Genomic DNA, 19816 nt, shown 5'->3' with positions numbered 1-19816 from the left:
TAGGAGCTCAGGAGAGCCCCTAGTGTGCATCCAGCTCGGCCGGGCACAGAAATCTAACTGAGGCTTGGAGGAGGGTCATAGGGGGAGGAGCCAGTGCACACCAGGTAGTCCTAAATCTTTCTTAGAGTGCCCAGTCTCCTGCGGAGCCCGTCTATTCCCCATGGTCCTTACGGAGTCCCCAGCATCCACTAGGACGTCAGAGAAATAGTAAATTCCCGAGATGACACTTTGAAGAAAAAACACCATCTCGGTCAAAATCGGGAGCTTAGTAAATATACCCCAGTATCTGCATTCACCTCATCATTCCCTTGTACTCGCTGGGATGCTCAGACCGGAAAATGGAGGAAAGAGGGCATTCACCAGGCTTGATGCAAAAACACGTTTATTACTTTAGAGTCATGAGAGGAACAGGACTTGTGAACAAGTCTGGCGAGCACCCTCTTCGCTCCATTTCTCCCTCACTACCTCTTTATATAATCATGTAAACATTCAGATAGGAGTCTACAATTAGAGCAGTTTGGCCTACGAGAACCAGGTACTATTTTTTTATCCTTGCAGTTTGGCTCACTTCATACATTTGGCTCTTTTTTATTATCATTATTATCACAGCCAAAACGGCCGATTGACCTTGGACAGTTTATAATAATGCAGTTTGATGATTACTTTTGGATTTTATGTACGGTACGCGGTGCAAATCGCACATCAATCTGCATGAGGAATGCAAGCTGCACTTTGATACATTTCTTCATATGGGGGAGATGTATCAAGCCTCGGAGCTAAAGTGGACAAGTTGCCCAAAGCAGTCAATCAGCTTCTGACATTTCAAAGACTGTGCTGGATAAATATCAGGAGCTGATTGGCTGCTTTGGGCAACTGCTCCACTTTATCTCTCTCCAAGGCTTGATTCATCTCCCCCATGCGTGTCCACTACTCAGATTGTACAGACTCATAAGGTATGCTTATTAACACTGTGTCTCTTGTCCTATCCTGAGACAAGAGAGTCAAAGTTATATCATATATATACTGGTGTGTTTGTAAGTTGTTGTATTTTAACACAAGTACATTAAGAAATAAAACAGGTGAACCAATTTCAATGTAAAGTTATTTTATTCATCAGTATATGACAGACAGCAAGCTACACATCTACATTAGCTAACAAACTTTCTACTTGTGTATTTTCTCATGCATATTGCTTTTTGCTGACATCTTACAAGAGCTGTACAAGCCAAACATTTGCCATATTCTGCAAAAGAATTTGGTCTCACTCCTGTGTGAACTACATGATACCCTAAAAGATGTCGATTGCTTCGGAAACACGTGACATTAATTACAATATTAATGCTCCCCTCTATGAATTATTGGGTGCAGCGATGGGCACCAGGCAGTTCCCCTGAACCTCACTTGAAGTCCCCAGCTTCATCCTGCTTTGCTGTCACGTTTGTTTGTCAGCGCTTGTAACACTTTTTCAAATGCCTGCTGATAGGTTATCGCTTTCATTGATCGAATGTATTCATTTAACTTCCTACTGAGGTTTAGAGCAACGTGTGGCCCTTTGGAAGATTAGGAGATCACCCTATGTGGCCCCAAAATTGAATCATGTTGCCTATGACTGATCTTGTGTGCAGCAAAATGTGTGTGTAGACAAAGACCGTGGGTGGGATGTAATGAAGTTCCTAGTTCGGCGGCTGAACTCTGACTTTTTTTTAAAGGGACAATGATGTACAAGCCATGATTGCCCCTTTAAAAAAAAAAAAAAGTCAGAGTTTGGTCGGCATCCCGTGCAGCCACCGAACTTGGCCTTAGTTTCTCTCCATTGTGACTTTTCTGGTGTTCAAGTTCTGAATGATGAAATCGCACATTCCCCACAATGTAAACAAAAATTAACAGTACAAAAGGTTTTATTTTTATCGGATATAAAAAAAAAATGACAAAAAAAAAGGTGGTATGGTTCATTAGGTCGACAGTAAAAAAGGTCAACAGTGTCTAGGTCAACAGCAAAAGATTGACATGAGAAAAAGGCTGACAGGAGCAAAAGGTCGACGTGAAAATTGTCGACATATGAAAAGGTCGACGTTAGTTTTTTAAAGTTTCTGGGGTGTCAATTTTTAACTCATAACACATGGTGGCTCACTCCGCTAGGTGCCTCATTCCGCTACGGGTGCGCTTGGCACCATTCAATTTCATAGTCCATGTGGATGATAAAGGATGAAAAAGTTATACAAATGAATGACAATTTTGAAATACTCATGTCAACCATATGATGTGTCGGCCATTTGACCATGTCGACAGACCGTGCTTGACCTTTTTACTGTCAACCTAAAGACCGGATACCGGACAAGGCTATATACTCTTTTGTTCTGTGTCGCATTGAGATTTTGACAATGCCAAATTTATGCATCTGCACAGTATTCATTTTTGCGAATGCCCATCCTATTTCGAGTCGGACACAACTTGGCTGGATTTCCTTCCATAGAATAGGGCAATTTGGGGTGGAAACTGGGATAGGTGTGTGTGTGGTGGTGGTGGTGGTGGGGGGGGGGGGGGGGGTGATTCTGAGTCGTGGTACGGGGAAGGGCAGCCTGGTTCTCATGGATCTCTTGCACTGGTGTGTGGCTGGTGCAAGTGCAGGTACTAATGAAGATTATTGTTGCAGCCGGCACTTGTTTCCGCTTGCACGCACACGATCCTGCTCATTATCCAAAAGGAATCTTGCATTAGCATAAGGAAGTAGCTGTCCACGACTAAGAATTAGCCCCATAGTCTGTCTCCCATTTGAATTCTCTGATGCATAATAAAGAAATGTTTTCCTAATAAAAGTATTTCCACATTCAGAGAATGAATTTTAGTATCTCCCCAGTGTGACTTCTTTCGTGTCTGACACGTCGCAAGTTGCTCCTAAAACGTTTCCCACACTCAGAGCAAGGATACATGACTTCCCCGTGACTTCTCCGATGTGCATTAAGCTGTGATTTCTGCTTGAAGCGCTTCCCACACTTGGAGCATGAATACAACTTCTCTCCTTTGTGGATCCTCCGATGCATGAGAAATATTGATTTTCTAGCGAAACGTTTCCCACACTCTGAGCAGAGGAATGGTTTCTCCCCTGTGTGAGCTCTTTGATGCATTATATAAATCACCTTCCTTGTGAAGCATTTCCCACACTCAGCACAGGAATATGGCCTCTCTCCCATGTGACTTCTCTGGTGACTAAAGAGTTCAGAGCTACTACTAAGGCGTCTCCCACACTCTATGCACCGGTATGGCTTCTCTCCCGTGTGACTTCTCTGGTGTCCAACAAGTTCTGAGTTACTTCTGAAGCATCTCCCACACTCTAGGCACCGGTGTGGCCTCCCTCCCAAGTGACTTCTCTGGTGTCTAACAAGTTCTGAGCTACTGCTAAAGCATTTCGCACACTCTAGGCACCGGTATGGCCTCTCCCCTGTGTGAGTTCTCTGGTGACTAACAAGTTGCGAGTTACTGCTGAAGCATCTCCCACACTCTAGGCACCGGTGTGGACTCTCTCCCGTGTGACTTCTCTGGTGTCTAACAAGTTGCGCGTTACTGCTAAAGCATCTCGCACACTCTAGGCACCGGTAAGGCCTCTCTCCCGTGTGAGTTCTCTGGTGACTAACAAGTTCCCAGTTACTGCTGAAGCATCTCCCACACTCTAGGCACGGGTACGGCCTCTCTCCCGTGTGACTTCTCTGGTGCACAGTAAGCTGTGACTTATGCCTAAAGCACCTACCGCATTCAGCGCACGGATGTGGCTTCTCACCCGTGTGTCTTCTCTGATGTGAAAGTAAATTTGCCCGACTGGTAAAACATTTCTCACAATCGGGACAAGAAAACGGTTTCTCGCCAGCGTGAATTCTCTGGTGTGTAATGAAATTAGTTCTCCTAGTAAAGCTCTTCCCGCACTCAGAGCAGGAATATGGCTTCACTCCCGTGTGGGATCTCTGGTGCGTGGAAAGGTTGGCCTTCCTGGTAAAATACTTGCCACACTCTTCGCAACCGTAGAGCTTCTCTCCGGTGTGAGTCCTTTGATGCATAAGCACATTGGCTCGGCTAGTAAAACATTTCCCGCATTCGGAGCAGGAATACGGTCGATCTCCCCTGTGCATTCTGAGGTGCGTATTAAGCTGCGATTTTTGGTAAAAACACTTGCCGCATTCGGGGCAGGAGTACGTCTTCTCTCCAGTGTGAATTCTCCGGTGTATAAGAAGGTTTCCACTGCTAGTAAAAGTCTTCCCGCACTCGGAGCAGGAATACGGCCTCTCCCCCGTGTGGCTTCTAATGTGCCTGTTGAGTTGCGATTTCTGTTTGAAACATTTCCCACACTCAGTACAAGGATACGGCCTCTCTCCGGTGTGGATTTTCTGATGGGCAACGAAGACTGACTTTTTGGCAAAACATTTCCCACATTCAGAACAAGCATAAGGACTTTCTACTGCATGGACTTTCCGATGTCTAGCAAGCTCTGAATTACTGCTGAAACACTTCCCACACTCTGGGCAGGGATACGGCCTCTCTCCCGTGTGACGTCTCTGGTGTAAGTCAAGCTGAGATTTGCGGCCAAAACCTTTGCCACATTCAGAGCAAGAAAAGGGTCTGTCTCCGGTGTGAGTCCTCTGGTGAGAAACAAAGTTTGCTCTGCTGGTAAAACATTTCCCACATTCAGCGCAAAAAAAGGGCTTTTCTCCTGCGTGAATTCTCTGATGTATAAGAAAGTTTGCTTTTCTGGTAAAGCCTTTCCCACATTCTAAGCAGGTAAAGGGTTTATCTCCTGTGTGAGTTTTCTGGTGTGAATGGAAGTTTGATTTCCGGGAAAAACTTTTCCCACAGTCGGGGCACAAATACGGCTTCTCTCCTGTGTGAGTTCTCTGATGTGTAAGAAAGTCTGGTTTTCTAGCAAAACATTTCCCGCAATCTGAGCAAGAATATGGCTTCTCTGCTTTATGGGTTCTCTGGTGTACAAGATATGATTTAAAGTTAAAATACTCCCCACATACGGAGCAGCACCAACATTTGTCTTCAGTGCGATTGCTCGTTTTCTTACTTTGGGGACTAACACAGCTGAAGAGGTTCTCACCATTGGAACAAGATCCCATTTCCTCCTCATAATGACTAATTGTATATTGTGCGTAATCTGTGGGCATATAAATGTTAGTGTGTGCCAGTTGTCCTTCTCCACATGAAACTGATCCTTCTCTAATTTGATGAGCTGTATACTGTGTATGATCTGTGGGAGAATAATTGTCAGTCTCTGTGTGGTCTTCTCCATCACATGAGACCAGAACCACCTTAATATCAGTAGATGTAAACCGTGTATGATCTGGGGGTGTATACATGTCAGTGTGCGTGAGGTCTCCTCTATCACATGGGACTGACTCCTCCTTAATATGAGTAGCTCTATACTGTGTATGTTCTGTGGGTGTACAGTTGTCAGGGTCTGCGAGGTCTTCCCCATCACATGAGACCAGCACCACTTTAATATCAGTAGATGTACCCAGTGTATGATCTGGGGATGTATAATTATCAGTCTGTGTGAGGTCTTCTCCACCACATGAGGCCGGTTCCTCCTTAATATGAGTAGATGTATTCTGTGTATGATCTGTGGGTTTATAATTATCAGTGTGTGTGAGGTCTTCTCCATCACATGAGACTGATTCCTCCTTAATATCAGTAGATGTATACTGTGCATGATCTGGGGGTGTACAAATGTCAGTGCCTGAGAGGTCTCCTCCATCACAGGAGACTGATTCCCCCTTAATATGAGTAGATGTACTATCTGTAGCTGTAGAACTGTCAATTTGCGGCAAAATCTCCTCTTCACAGGACACCAATTCTTCTGTAATATGAGCAGGTGGATCTTTAGATAGTTCTGTTGGGAAAAACATACCGTAGTTAGACTTCTTACATTTTATTTTATTTTATCGCTACTGCCCTGAAAACGCACATGTTCAGTAAAACTTACCAACCCTTCCATACCCTTAATACATATCTGCTGTCCTTCCTCTACGCCTCCTCCCAGTTCACCTACAAGTTAACCCCCCAATCCTTAAGGCTGTAAACTCTAACGAGCAAGGCCCTCCACCCTTTTGGGTCTCATCTTGGACTTTCCTGGTCTCCTCTGCGACCCCACTTAGAGTTACTGTTAGCTTCATCCCTTGTAACGTCTGCTTGATCTTCTTTATATTTATTTAGCATTTCTATTTATTATTTTATGTTACTATGGACGCTTAGTAGCACCCTATACACAGATTATAATAATAAATACAGTTGAATTAGTGCATTAGGAGAGAGAGAATCCCAGGAAAATCCCAAGGGATTCCACTAGCAAGCTGTCACTCTCAGACTCTAATATCACTGCAATCAGCGGTGAAAATGAAACACTAAAGGCACGTAGTCAATTAGATGGGGTAATGTTAGCGCAGGGAGGCGTGCGTCCTGGCCGTTGCTTAGGAGCCAGAACGCCACGTGTCCCGCTGACCCCCAGCCGGTGAAAGGTCCCCGCCCGGCGCCTAGCAACAGGTTGACGCCGGATGCTTGGGGCCGCCATACTCCTTGGCAACGGGGACGCTGGAAGCAGAAGGCGTTCCCCGTTGCTTAAGCTGTTTTGTACGTGCAGCAGGGCAGCTGCACTTAGTGATTAAGGTGCTTAGTAGTGATTGGTGCAGTACCATTTATATTCACTTCCTGGTCACTTTCAAGACGCTGGTGATAGTTCCTGCTTCAGTGTGAACCTGTCAGCTCGTAGGTTATCCTGTCAGCCTGTGTTGTGCCCGTGACCAGGAGACCGTGCTCGATTGATTACCTGACCAGATCCAGCCAACCTTGTGCTCAGGTTTTTGTGGAGTTTCCACACAAACATTGCTTTGCCTGCATTTCTGTATATGACATCTCTGAGCATTGTTGCTCATGCTGTTTATTTAGTTGCTTATTACATCTTAATGCATTGTTGCCTTCCCAATCACTCGTCTATTTAGGGTCATTGCTTTCAGCATTCTGTGCAATTTGATACATGTATTTGTTTGTATATTTCACTCTTTCCGCAGTCCGTGCCTTGATTCCTACGTTGAGATTTCGGCGGCCACGCCACACATAATCTGCTCCTTGTCCTTCTGTATTCTCTCCCGTTGTAGTCTCGCAGGTTTTAGTTAGCTTTCCCCTTACTCACTCGCAGTCTAGGTTGGTGCCTTGTTACCACGTAAGACCTGGGGGCATTGGAGTCTGGACGGACCTAATTCGCCCATTCAAACGTAGCTGCTAAAGGAGAAGACTAGCTCTGCAGGCACCAACCAACTGCTGGGAGGAAAAACGGAGTCAGGGGTAGAGTAGGAGTTGCTGCGGTCATTCATACTAGCAGCAGCCTCACCCGTGAGTACTGGAACTCCCCGGTTGCTACCCACTCCCTTGAGTTCCAGGTACTCCGTTCATAGCAGTATCACCAGCCACAAACCGTAGCTCTGTGGGTCGTTTGTCTCCGGATGGATCCAGCACAAAATTCAGGCCAGATTCTGGCGGGCCAGATCCAGGGTTTGACCCAGCAGCTACAGGATCTTACTTTTCATGTGGACACTCAAGAGGAAACTTGTGGGACCCAGACTGTCTTGTTATCCGCTCCCAGGGAGCCTAAGCTAAACCTCACAGATAGGTTCTCTGGGGACCGTAAACAGATTGTGAACTTCTGGGAAAGTTGCAAGCTGTATTTCAAGCTGAGGTCTTAATTTTCAGGTACAGAGACCCAACAAATAGGGATCATAATTTCCCTGTTACAAGGTGACCCACAGTCCAGGGCCTTTGGCCTTTCAGCAGATCATGCTAGTCTGCTTTCCGTGGATTCCTTCTTCAAAGACTTGGGTGTTCTCTATGATGATCCAGATCGGACAGCATCCGCAGAGGCCCATTTTCGTTCTCTTATACAAGGGAGAAACTCTGCCGAGTTATATTGCACCGAATTTTGCAGATGGGCCAATGACTGTGGCTGGTATGACCCAGCACTTCGGAGTCAGTTCTGGTTGGGATTAACAGAACAAATTAAGAATTTTCTCGTCTAATATCCCTCCCCGGTCACTCTGGATGCACTCATGGAGTTAGCCATCAAAGAAGATAGGCGGATTTGGGAACGAAGAATGGAGAAAGAGGTACCCACACCTACGTCTCATTGGAAGGTGCCAGTGGTGGAAGGGAATACGGAGGAATCCATGCAAATGGGCGAGATGTCACACTCTTGGACTGTCTCTCTATTGCCGGACTAAAGGACATCTAGCGAACACTTGTCCACAGAAGGAGGGAAACTAGTAGACCCTAGATATATTGGGAGAGTTTTTGGGGTATCTGTTCAATCTCCTCAAATAATTCTTTATTGTTACATGTTAGGATAACCACCCCTTCTGGTCCAAGTGACTGCTTTTGTTGACACCGGATCTGTCGGAAATTTTATGGACTTGGAATTTGCTCTTGCCAGAGGAATTCCTATAGAGACTCTTTGCTCAGCAATTTCAGTTTGTGATGGCAGTCCTCTCCACGGTCGGGTGAGTTCCTGGACTCCAGCCCTCCAGTTTTTGTCGGAATGTTCCATTGTGTAAAGTTGTCTTTTTTTCCTGGTACATTATCCCCTGACTCCAATAATTCTGGGCCTGCCTTGGTTAAAGACTCATAATCCAGTATTCAACTGGAGTACAGGAGATCTTGTTTCCTAGGGCACGAAATGTGCAACCAAATGCCCGACCATGTTGATCCGCTCAGCACTTACAGTTCCTGGAGGGTTGCCAACCCAGTACATATCTTTTATGGATGTTTTTTCCAAGCAACAAGGTGAATCTCTGCCTCCTCACCGTCCTGATTATGCAATCAATCTCATACCTGGTGCCAGAATCCCAAAAGGTCGCCTCTTCGCTCTGTCTTTGCCCGAAACTAAAGCTATGGAGGAATATATCCGGTAGATTTTAGAAAAAGGCTTCATCAGGCCTTCTAAGTCATCGGTGGGAGCTGGGTTTTTCTTTGTCGGTAAAAAGGATGGCTCATTACAGCCATGCATAAACTACAGGGGATAACAATCAAAAATTCATACCCATTGCCTCTGATCTCCGTCTTATTTGATCAGCTCAAAAGTGTTACAATTTTTTTTAAGATTGATTTACGAGGAGCATACAATCTCATTTGGATCCGGCAGGGGGATGAATGGAAAACCGCATTCAATACCCACTCGGGCCACTATGAGTACTTGGTTATGCCTTTTGGACTCTCCAACGCCCCTGCCGTCTTCCAGGATCTCATAAATTATATTCTTCAGGAATTCCTGGGAAGACTCATGGTCGTCTATCTCGATTATATTTTGATCTACTCCGCCTCACTTAAAGAACACCGAGCTCATGTAAAAGCGGTCCTCACCAAGCTCAGGGAAAATCATCTGTATGCAAAATTGGAAAAATTTGAATTTGAGGTTGAGAAGGTGGCATTCCTAGGATACATCATCACCTCCAAGGGGTTTTCCATGGATCCTAAGAAACTTCAGGCAATTGTGGAATGGGTCCGTCCCTCTAATCTAAAAGCTACTCAACGTTTCCTTGGTTTTGCAAACTACTACAGAAGATTTATTGTTTCATTCTTTTCAATTGCTGCTCCAATAGTGATCCTGACCAAGAAAGGTGTAGATCCTGCTCATTGGCCACCACAGGCGATAAAGGCCTTTGATGACCTTAAAAAAGAATTAATTTTAGTTCATGATCTCCGGCATCCCGATCCAGATCTACCTTTCATTGTAAAAGTGGATGCCTCTGAAGTAGGCGTTGGAGCTATTCTATCACTCTATCACAAGAGGATCCAGTCAGTCATAAGCTCCATCCCTGTGCCTTTTTTCTCTCGAAAATTTTCTCCTGCTGAAGTCAACTATGATGTAGGGCATCGAAAACTCCTTGCAGTCGAATGTGCTTTGGAAGAATGGAGGCACTGGCTGGAGGGAGCAAGGCATACAATAACCGTGTTCATGGACCACAAAAATTTAGTCTACCTTAAATCTGCTAAAAGATTGAACTCTTGGCAAGCCAGATGGGCACTGTTCTTTGCTAGGTTCAATTTTGTAATTACCTATAGGCCCGGCTCTAAAAACATCAAAGCTGATGCTTTATCCGGAAGTTTTCTGTCTAGTCATGAAGTCTCAAAGCATCCGGAGCAGATTCTTACCCCAGAATGTATTCTTGCTGGACTAACCATGAATCTTGCCTCTAAAGTCCAGTCAGCACAGACGCAGTTCTGAGTTCCATGACAACAAGACTTCAGGACATCCAGGGGGTAATAAGACCTTACATCTTCTCTCACGCTCTGTATGGTGGCCAACTATTAAGGCAGACGTTCAAGAGTTTGTTAGGGCCTGTCATGTCTGTGCCAAAAACAAGTCTCATTGTGTCCTGGACAATTATTTCCTCTGTCTGTACCCTCCAAGCCATGGACCCATTTGTCAATGGATTTTATTGTAGATTTAACAAGATCTTCCAAATGCTCGGTCATCTGGGTAGTAGTTGACCGTTTCAGTAAAATGGCTAATTTCATTCCCGTCTAAACTGCCTAATGCTAAGGATCTTGCTTCACTGTTCATTCAACACATATTCCGTATTCATGGCCTACCACAAGACTTTGTGTCAGATAGAGGCTCTCAATTCATAGCCCGTTTCTGGAGATCCTTCTGTGCGGAACTAGGGATCAATATCAGTCTCTCGTCAGGATATCACCCACAGTCCAATGGCCAGACAGAGAGGGTTAATCAATCATTGGAGCAATATCTACAATGTTATATCTCTAAATGCCAGGATAATTGGGTTGACCATCTACCCTTTGCAGAATTTGCGTATAATAATTCTGAACATTCTTCAACTTCCATGTCTCCTTTCTTCTGTGTTTCCGTTATTCATCCTAAATTAAATACTTTCACTCCATCACGACAGTCTAGTTCTTCTTTTTCTCCCGTGTCTCGTCTTAGGAGGATTTGGAAGGAAGTACATCGACCCTTAGAGGATGCGGCAGTCCGGTCTAAGAGACTTGCTGACAGATTACAAAAACCTTGTTCTTTCAAAGTAGGCGATACGGTATGGTTATCTGCCCGAAACTTCAAGCTCCGCCAGACATCTCAGAAACTGGGTCCCCTTTACAGTGGACCATTTCAAATCATCCAGCAAGTCAATTTTGTTACTTTCCATCTCCAATTACCCAGATATTTGAGAATCAATAATACCTTCCACTGCTCTCTGTTTAAATCAGCATTTGTTTATCAAAAAAAGTAAGATGTTTCAGGAAACCTTCTCCAGTCATGACTCGGGGACAAGAGTTTGTGGTTGTGGGAATCCTGGACTCCAAGTTTGTGCGGGGTCAAGTACATTATTTCGTTCATTGGAAAGGCTACGGTCCTGAGGAGAGAGACTGGGTGCCTGGGAAGTTCCTCCACGCTCCTGAATTAAAGAAAGTGTTCTTTAAGAAATATCTCTAGAAACCTGGATCTGGGGGGTTACCTCTTCAAGGGGGGGGGGGGGTTTACTGTTAGCGCTGGGAGGCGCACGTCCCGGCTGTTGCTTAGGAGCCGGGATGCCGCGCCTACCACTGACCTCCGTCCGGTGCTAAGCAACAAGCGGATCTCGGGCGCAAGATCTCCTGGTCCCCGTCTGGCACCTAGCAACAGGCTGACGCCGGGGGCCACCGTACTCCTTGGCAACGAGGACGCTGGAAACAGGAGGCGTTTCCCTGTTGCCTAAGCTGTTTTGTACATGCAGCAGGACAGCTGCACTTAGTGATTAATTAAGGTGCTTAGTAGTGATTGGTGCAGTACCGTTTATATTCCCTTCCTGGTCACTTCCAAGATGCTGGTGATAGTTCCTGCTTCAGTGTGAATCTGTGAGCTCGTAGGTTATCCTGTCAGCCTGTGTTCTGCCCGTGACCCAGAGACCGTGCTCGATTGCTTACCTGACCAGATCCAGCCAACCTTGTGTTCAGGTTTTTGTGGCGTTTCCACACAAACATTGCTTTGCCTGCATTTCTGTATATGACATCTTTGAGTATTGTTGCTCTCACTGTTTATTTAGTTGTTTATTACATCTTAGCACATTGTTGCCTTCCCAATCACTTGTATATTTAGTGTCATTGCTTTCAACATTCTGTGCAACTTGATATGTGTATTTGTATATTTTACTCTCTCCTCAGTCTGTGCCTTGATTCCTATGTTGGGATTTCGGCGGTCACGCCGCACATAGGGGGCCCTTCCAAGTTGATCGTTCGCTGCCGATTTTCGCAGTGCAGCGATCAGGTGAAAAAAACTGCAAAACTGCGCATGCTTATGCACCGCAATGCGCAGGTGCATCGTACAGGTACAAAAAGAGGATCGGTGCTGAGCCGTGGATTTAGCGAAGATTCCATTCGCACAGCCAAACGCGAGGCGATTGACAGAAAGAGGGTTTTTATGGGTGTCAACTGACCGTTTTCTGGGAGTGTTTGGGAAACGGCAGGCATGTCCAGGCGTTTGCAGGGCGGGTGTCTGACATCAATTCCGGCACCAAAAAGACTGAAGTGATCGCAAGGGCTAAGTCCAGAGCTACTCTGAAACTGCACAAAATGTTTTTGCTGCGCTCGGCTGCAAAGGCATTCGCACACTTGCAAAGCAAAAATACACTCCCCCGTGGGCGGAGACTATGCGTTTGCACGGCTGCTAAAGGTAGCTAGCGAGTTATCAAATCGAAATGACCCCCATAATCTGCTCCTTGTCATTCTGTATTCTCTCCCGTTGGTAGTCTCGCAGGTTTTAGTTAGCTTTCCCCTTACTCACTTGCAGTCTCGGTTGGTACCTGGAGGCATCGGAGTCTGGGCGGACCTAATTCGCCCATTCAAACACGGCTGCTAAAGGAGAAGACTAGCTCTGCAGGCACCAACCGACTACTGGGAGGAGTAACGGAGTCAAGGATAGAGTAGGAGTTGCTGCGATCATTCAAACTAGCCGCAGCCTCACCCGTGAGTACTGGAACTCCCCGGTTGCTACCCACTGCCTTGAGTTCCAGGTACTCAGTTCATAACAGGTAACTTACCACAAGGGGAAAGGGTGGTACCCCCAGGTGTTATTCAATTACAGCCACCTTTTCTCGCACTGTAAATTACCTGATACTATGGGCTAACCCACAGAATCCGGTAGAAGTTCCTGGACCTATGTGTACAACAGGTTCGCAGCACCTGCGATCAGGACATTTAACGCAGATTCCTGTTCGAAATCCGTATTAACTGCAACCTGCAGTCAGATTGCAGGATCTAATTAATTAAATAGCCCTGTGGGATCAATTAGACCACAGCAATTAACTGCAACTAATTGAATCTGGCCCTAACTTGGATGACACTACGGCAGTCTGCCATTGTACAGTCACCACTGATCAGGGTACTTTATATTCTATCCATATCAAGTAGATTGCTGGTGTATTTCATTGGATTCGCCATTCAGCCACTCATTCCTCCATGTGGGTAATTCCTCAGTACTCTGACACATCTGATGTAAGTGCAGACATACTTAAGCATTTCCTGATGAGTTTGTATTAGTTACAGTGTCTTGCTAAAGTATTCACCCCCCTTTGCATTTTTCATGTTTTGTTGCCTCACAACCTGGCATTAAAATGGATTGTTTGAAGGTTTGTATCATTTCATTCACAGAACATGCCTACAACTTTGAAGATTTTTTTTTTTTATTGTGAAGCAAAGAACAAATAGGACAAAATAACAGAAAACTTCAGCGTACATAACTATTCACCCCCCTAAATTCAGGACTTTGTAGAGCCACAAGTCGCTTTGGATAAGTCTCTATGAGCTTGCCACATCTTGCCACTGGGATTTTTGCCTATTCCTCAAGGCAAAACTGCTCCAGCTCCTTCAGGTTTGATGGTTTCCGCTTGTGAACAATCTTCAAGTCTGACCACAGATTCTCAGTTGGATTGAGATCTGGGTTTTGACTAGGCCATTCCAACACATTTAAATGTTTCCCCTTAAACCACGCGAGTGTTGCTTTAGCAGCATGCTTCGGGTCATTGTCCTGCTGGAAGGTGAACCTCTGTCCCAGTATCAAATCACAGGCAGACTGAAACAGGTTTTGCTCAAGAATATCCCTGTATTTAGCACCATCCATCTTTCCCTCGACTCGAAACAGTTTCCCAGTCCCTGCTGCTGAAAAACATCCCCACAGCATGATGCTGCCACCACCATGTTTCACTGTGGGGATGGTGTTCTTGGGGTGATGGAATGTGTTAGGATGCGCCAGACAATAAGTCCGTAGAGGATGCTGGGGACTTCGTAAGGACCATGGGGTGTAGACGGTCTCCGCAGGAGACATGGACACTCTAAAGACTTTAGATGGGTGTGCACTGGCTCCTCCCTCTATGCCCCTCCTCCAGACCTCAGTTAGAGAAACTGTGCCCAGAGGAGATGGACAGTACGAGGAAAGAATTTTTGTTAATCCAAGGGCAAGATTCATACCAGCCCACACCATCCACACCGTATAACATGGAATATACGAACCAGTTAACAGTATGAAACAAAACAGCATCAGCCCGAGACTGATCAAAACTGTAACATAACCCTTATGTAAGGTAAAAACTATATACAAGTCTTGCAGAATGTTGTCCGCACTGGGACGGGCGCCCAGCATCCTCTACGGACTAGGAGAAAAAGATTTACCGGTAGGTTTAAAATCTTATTTTCTCTTACGTCCTAGAAGATGCTGGGGACTACGTAAGGACCATGGGGATTATACCAAAGCTCCAGACCGGGCGGGAGAGTGCGGATGACTCTGCAGCACCTATTGAGCAAACATGAGGTCCTCATCAGCCAGGGTATCAAACTTGTAGAATTTAGCAAAAGTGTTTGAACCCGACCAAGTAGCCGCTCGGCAAAGTTGCAATGCCGAGACACCTCCGGCAGCCGCCCAAGAAGAGCCCACCTTCCTAGTGGAATGGGTTTTTACCGAATTTGGGTGGTCATTCCGAGTTGTTCGCTCGGTAAATTTCATCGCATCGCGACTGCGACTGCGCCAAGTAAATGTGCTATGAAGTTAGGATTTTTACTCACGACTTTTTCATCGCTCAGGCGATCGTAGTGTCATTGACAGGAAATGGGTGTTTCTGGGCGGAAACAGGCCGTTTTATGGGCGTGTGGGAAAAAACGCTACCGTTTCCGGAAAAAACGCAGGAGTGGCTGGAGAAACGGGGGAGTGTCTGGGCGAACGCTGGGTGTGTTTGTGACGTCAAACCAGGAACGACAAGCAGTGAACTGATCGCAGATGCCGAGTAAGTCTGGAGCTACTCTGAAACTGCTAAGAAGTTTGTAATCGCAATATTGCGAATACTTCGTTCGCAATTTTAAGATGCTAAGATTCACTCCCAGTAGGTGGCGGCTTAGCGTGAGCAACTCTGCTAAAATCGCCTTGCGAGCGAACAACTCGGAATGACCACCTTGGTACCGGCAATCCAGCCGTAGAATGAGCCTGCTGAATCGTGTTACAGATCCAGCGAGCAATAGTCTGCTTAGATGCAGGAGCACCAACCTTGTTGGTTGCATATAGAACAAACAGCGCATCTGTTTTCCTAATCCGAGTCGTCCTGGCTACATAAACTTTTAAGGCCCTAACTACATCAAGAGACTTGGAATCCTCCAAGTCCCCCGTAGCCACAGGCACCACAATAGGTTGGTTCATATGAAATGATGAAACCACCTTAGGCAGAAATTGAGGACGAGTCCTCAACTCTGCTTTATCCACATGGAAAATCAGATAGGGGCTTTTGTGAGACAAAGCCACCAATTCGGACACCCGCCTCGCAGATGCCAAGGCCAACAACATGACTACTTCCCAAGTGAGAAATTTCAACTCCACTGTTTGAAGAGGTTCAAACCAGTGTGACTTAAGGAACTGTAACACAACATTAGGGTCCCATGGTGCCACTGGGGGCACAAAAGGAGGCTGGATGTGCAGAACTCCCTTTACAAAAGTCTGGACTTCTGGGAGAGAAGCCAATTCCTTCTGAAAGAATACAGATCGGGCCGAAATCTGTACCTTAATGGAGCCTAACTTCAGGCCCATATCCACTCCTGTCTGTAAAAAGTGGAGAAAACGGCCCAGGTGGAAATCTTCCGTAGGAGCATTCCTAGCTTTACACCAAGAAACATACTTCCTCCAGATACGATGATAATGTTTCGCCGTCACCTCCTTCCTAGCCCTTATCAGAGTAGGGATGACTTCTGCCGGAATACCTTTTTCCAGCTAAGATTCGGTGTTCAACCGCCATGCCGTCAAACGTAACCGCGGTAAGTCTTGGAACACACAGGGCCCCTGCTGCAACAGGTCTCCCTGAGAGGAAGAGGCCATGGATCTTCTGTGAGCATCTCCTGAAGATCTGAATACCAGGCCCTTCTAGGCCAATCTGGAACAATGAGTATTGTCTGTACTCTTTTTCTTCTTAGGATTCTTAATATTTTGGAGATAAGAGGAAGAGGAGGGAATACATAGACCGACTGAAACACCCATGGTGCCACCATGGCGTCTACAGCTACTGCCTGAGGCTCCCTTGACCTGGCACAATACCTCCGAAGCTTCTTGTTGAGGCGTGACGCCATCATGTCTATTTGAAGAAGTCCCCAAAGACTTGTTATCTCTGCAAAAACTTCTTGATGAAGTCCCCACTCTCCTGGATGGAGATCGTGTCTGCTGAAGAAGTCTGCTTCCCAGTTGTTCACTCCCGGAATGAAGACCGCTGCCAAAGCGCCTATGTGATTTTTCCGCCCAGCGAAGAATCCTGGTGGCTTCCTCCATTGCCGCTCTGCTCCTTGTCCCGCCTTGGCGGTTTACATGAGCCACGGCTGTGACGTTGTCTGATTAAATCAGAACCGGTAGTTCGCGAAGAAGATTCTCCGCTTGTCGTAGGCCGTTGTATATGGCCGTTAATTCCAGTATGTTGATGTGCAGACAAGCCTCCTGGCTTGACCATGTTCCCTGAAAATTTCTTCCTTGTGTGACTGCTCCCCATCCTCGGAGGCTCGCGTCCTTGGTCACCAGAACCCAGTCCTGAATGCCGAACCTGCGACCCTCTAGAAGATGAGCACTCTGCAGTCACCACAGGAGAGACACCCTGGCCCTGGGGGACAGGCTTACTTTCTGATGAATTTGAAGATGGGACCCGGACCACTTGTCCAGAAGGTCCCACTGAAATGTCCTCGCATGAAACCTGCCGAAGGGGGTGGCCTCGTAGGTTGCCACCATTTTTCCCAGTACACGAGTGCATTGATGGGCTGACACTCTTTTCGGTTTTAACAGGTCTCTGACCATGTTCTGGAGTTCCTGGGCTTTTTCCATCGAGAGAAAAACCCTCTTTTGTTCCGTGTCCAGAATCATGCCTAAGAAAGATAGCCGAGTCGTTGGAACCAACCGCGACTTTGGTAGATTTAGAATCAAGGCATGGTGCTACAGCACCCTCAGGGAGAGCGACACGCTTTTCAGCAACTGATCTCTCGATCTCGCTTTTATCAGGAGATCGTCCAAGTATGGGATAATTGTGACTCCCTGCCTGCGCAGGAGCACCATCATTTCCGCCATTACCTTGGTGAAAATCCTCGGGGCAGTGGAAAGCCCAAACGGCAACGTCTGAAACTGGTAATGACAGTCCTGTACAGCAAATCTCAGGTACGCCTGATGAGGGGGATATATGGGGACATGAAGGTATGCATCCTTTATGTCTAGTGACACCATAAAATCCCCCCTTCCAGGCTGAAGATAACTGCCCGGAGCGATTCCATCTTGAATTTGAACTTTTTCAAGTACAGGTTTAGTGATTTTAAATTTAGAATGGGCTGACCGAGCCATCCGGTTTCGGGACCACAAATAGGGTTGAATAGTACCCCTTCCCCTGTTGAACTAGGGGAACCTCGACAACCACTTATTGTTGACACAGTTTTTGGATTGCAGCTAAAACTATCTCCCTTTCTGGGGAAGAAGCTGGTAAAGCCGATTTGAAAAACCGGCAAGGAGGCATGTCTTCGAATTCCAGCTTGTAGCCTTGGGATACAATTTCCATTGCCCATGGATCCACGTCTGACTGAACCCAGATGTGGCTGAAGAGTCGAAGACGTGCCACCACCGGCGCGGACTCCCTCAGAGGAGCCCCAGCGTCATGCGGTGGATTTAGTAGAAGCCGGGGAGGACTTCTGCTCCTGTGAACTAGCCGTAGCAGGCATTCTTTTCCCTCTACCCTTACCTCTGGCGAGGAAGGAAGAGCCCCGACCTCTTCTAGACTTATGCGACCGAAAGGACTGCATCTGATATTGTGGTGTTTTCTTTTGCTGTGGGGGAACATAAGGTAAAAAAGTCGATTTACCCGCGGTAGCTGTGGAGACTAGGTCCGCGAGACCTTCCCCAAATAAAACCTCACCCTTGTAAGGTAAAAGTTCCATATGCCTCTTTGAATCGGCATCACCCGTCCATTGGCGGGTCCACAGGGCTCGCCTAGCAGAAATCACCATGGCGTTGGCTCTCGAGCCCAGCAGCCCAACGTCTCTCTGAGCGCCTCTCATATATAAGACTGCGTCTCTAATGTGAGCTAAGGTCAATAAAATGGTATCCCTATCTAGGGTATCAATGTCAGCTGACAAGGTATCCACCCAAGCTGCTACGGCACTACAAACCCAAGCCGACGCTATTGCTGGTCTGAGCAAGGCACCCGTATGTGTATAAATTGATTTTAAGGTAGTCTCCTGCCTGCGATCAGCAGGATCCTTGAGGGCTGCCGTGTCTGGGGATGGTAGCGCCACCTTTTTGGACAAGCGCGTTAAAGCTTTGTCCACCTTGGGTGAGGATTCCCACCGTAACCTGTCCTGTGCTGGGAAAGGATACGCCATAAGAATTCTCTTGGGAATCTGCAGTTTCTTGACTGGAGTTTCCCAAGCTTTTTCAAATAACTCATTCAGGTCATGAGATGGGGGAAAAGTTACCTCAGGTTTCTTTTCCTTAAACATGCATACCCTCGTGTCAGGGACAAGGGGGTCATCTGTGATATGCAAAACATCTTTTATTGCAATAATCATATAATGAATACTTTTGGCCACCCTTGGGTGTAACCTCGCATCATTGTAGTCGACACTGGAGTCAGAATCCGTGTCGGTATCAGTGTCTGCTACTTGGGACAGTGGACGTTTCTGAGACCCAGAAGGGCCCTGTGACACAGTCAAAGCCATGGATGGACTCCCTGTTTTATCCCTGGACTCTGCTTTGTCCAATCTCTAATGTAATAAAGACACATTTGCATTTAAAACATTCCACATATCCAACCAATCAGGTCTCAGCATTGCCGACGGAGACACCACAATCATCTGCTCCACTTCCTCCCTAGATGAGCTTTCCGCTTCAGACATGCCGACACATGCGTACCGACACCCCCACACACTCAGGGATATATCTATATGGAGATAGTCCCCCAATAAGGCCATTTGTAGAGACAGAGAGAGAGTATGCCAGCACACACCCAGCGCCACCGGACACTGGAATAAAATCCCAGCTAGTACAGCGCTTTTATAGAAATATATATCCAATTACACTCACTGCGCCAATTAACGTGCCCCCCCATTTCTCTGACGTCCTAGTGGATGCTGGGAACTCCGTAAGGACCATGGGGAATAGCGGGCTCCGAAGGAGGCTGGGCACTCTAGAAAGATCTTAGACTACCTGGTGTGCACTGGCTCCTCCCACTATGACCCTCCTCCAAGCCTCAGTTAGATTTCGTGCCCGGCCGAGGTTGGATGCACACTAGGGGCTCTCCTG

The 19816-nt window shown here is 46.5% G+C and overlaps 1 protein-coding gene across 2 annotated transcripts in view; it reads right to left on the bottom strand.

Moving 5' to 3' along the window:
- Positions 1-1088: 1088 nt before the first annotated feature.
- Positions 1089-19816, bottom strand: part of LOC134983595 (zinc finger protein 271-like) — a 44579-nt gene continuing 25851 nt past the window's right edge. For both annotated transcript variants that reach the window (XM_063949261.1, XM_063949262.1), the window contains exon 4: positions 1089-5881. In XM_063949261.1, the coding sequence (XP_063805331.1) occupies positions 2829-5881 (3053 nt within the window). In that variant the 3' untranslated portion in view covers positions 1089-2828. The remainder of the gene's footprint in view (positions 5882-19816) is intronic.

Source organism: Pseudophryne corroboree, assembly GCF_028390025.1.
Source record: "Pseudophryne corroboree isolate aPseCor3 chromosome 3 unlocalized genomic scaffold, aPseCor3.hap2 SUPER_3_unloc_2, whole genome shotgun sequence".
In the NCBI taxonomy this organism is placed as follows: Eukaryota; Metazoa; Chordata; class Amphibia; order Anura; family Myobatrachidae; genus Pseudophryne; species Pseudophryne corroboree.
The sequence above is the reverse complement of the archived record's forward strand: the minus strand, read 5'-3'. Positions and strand labels throughout refer to the sequence as shown.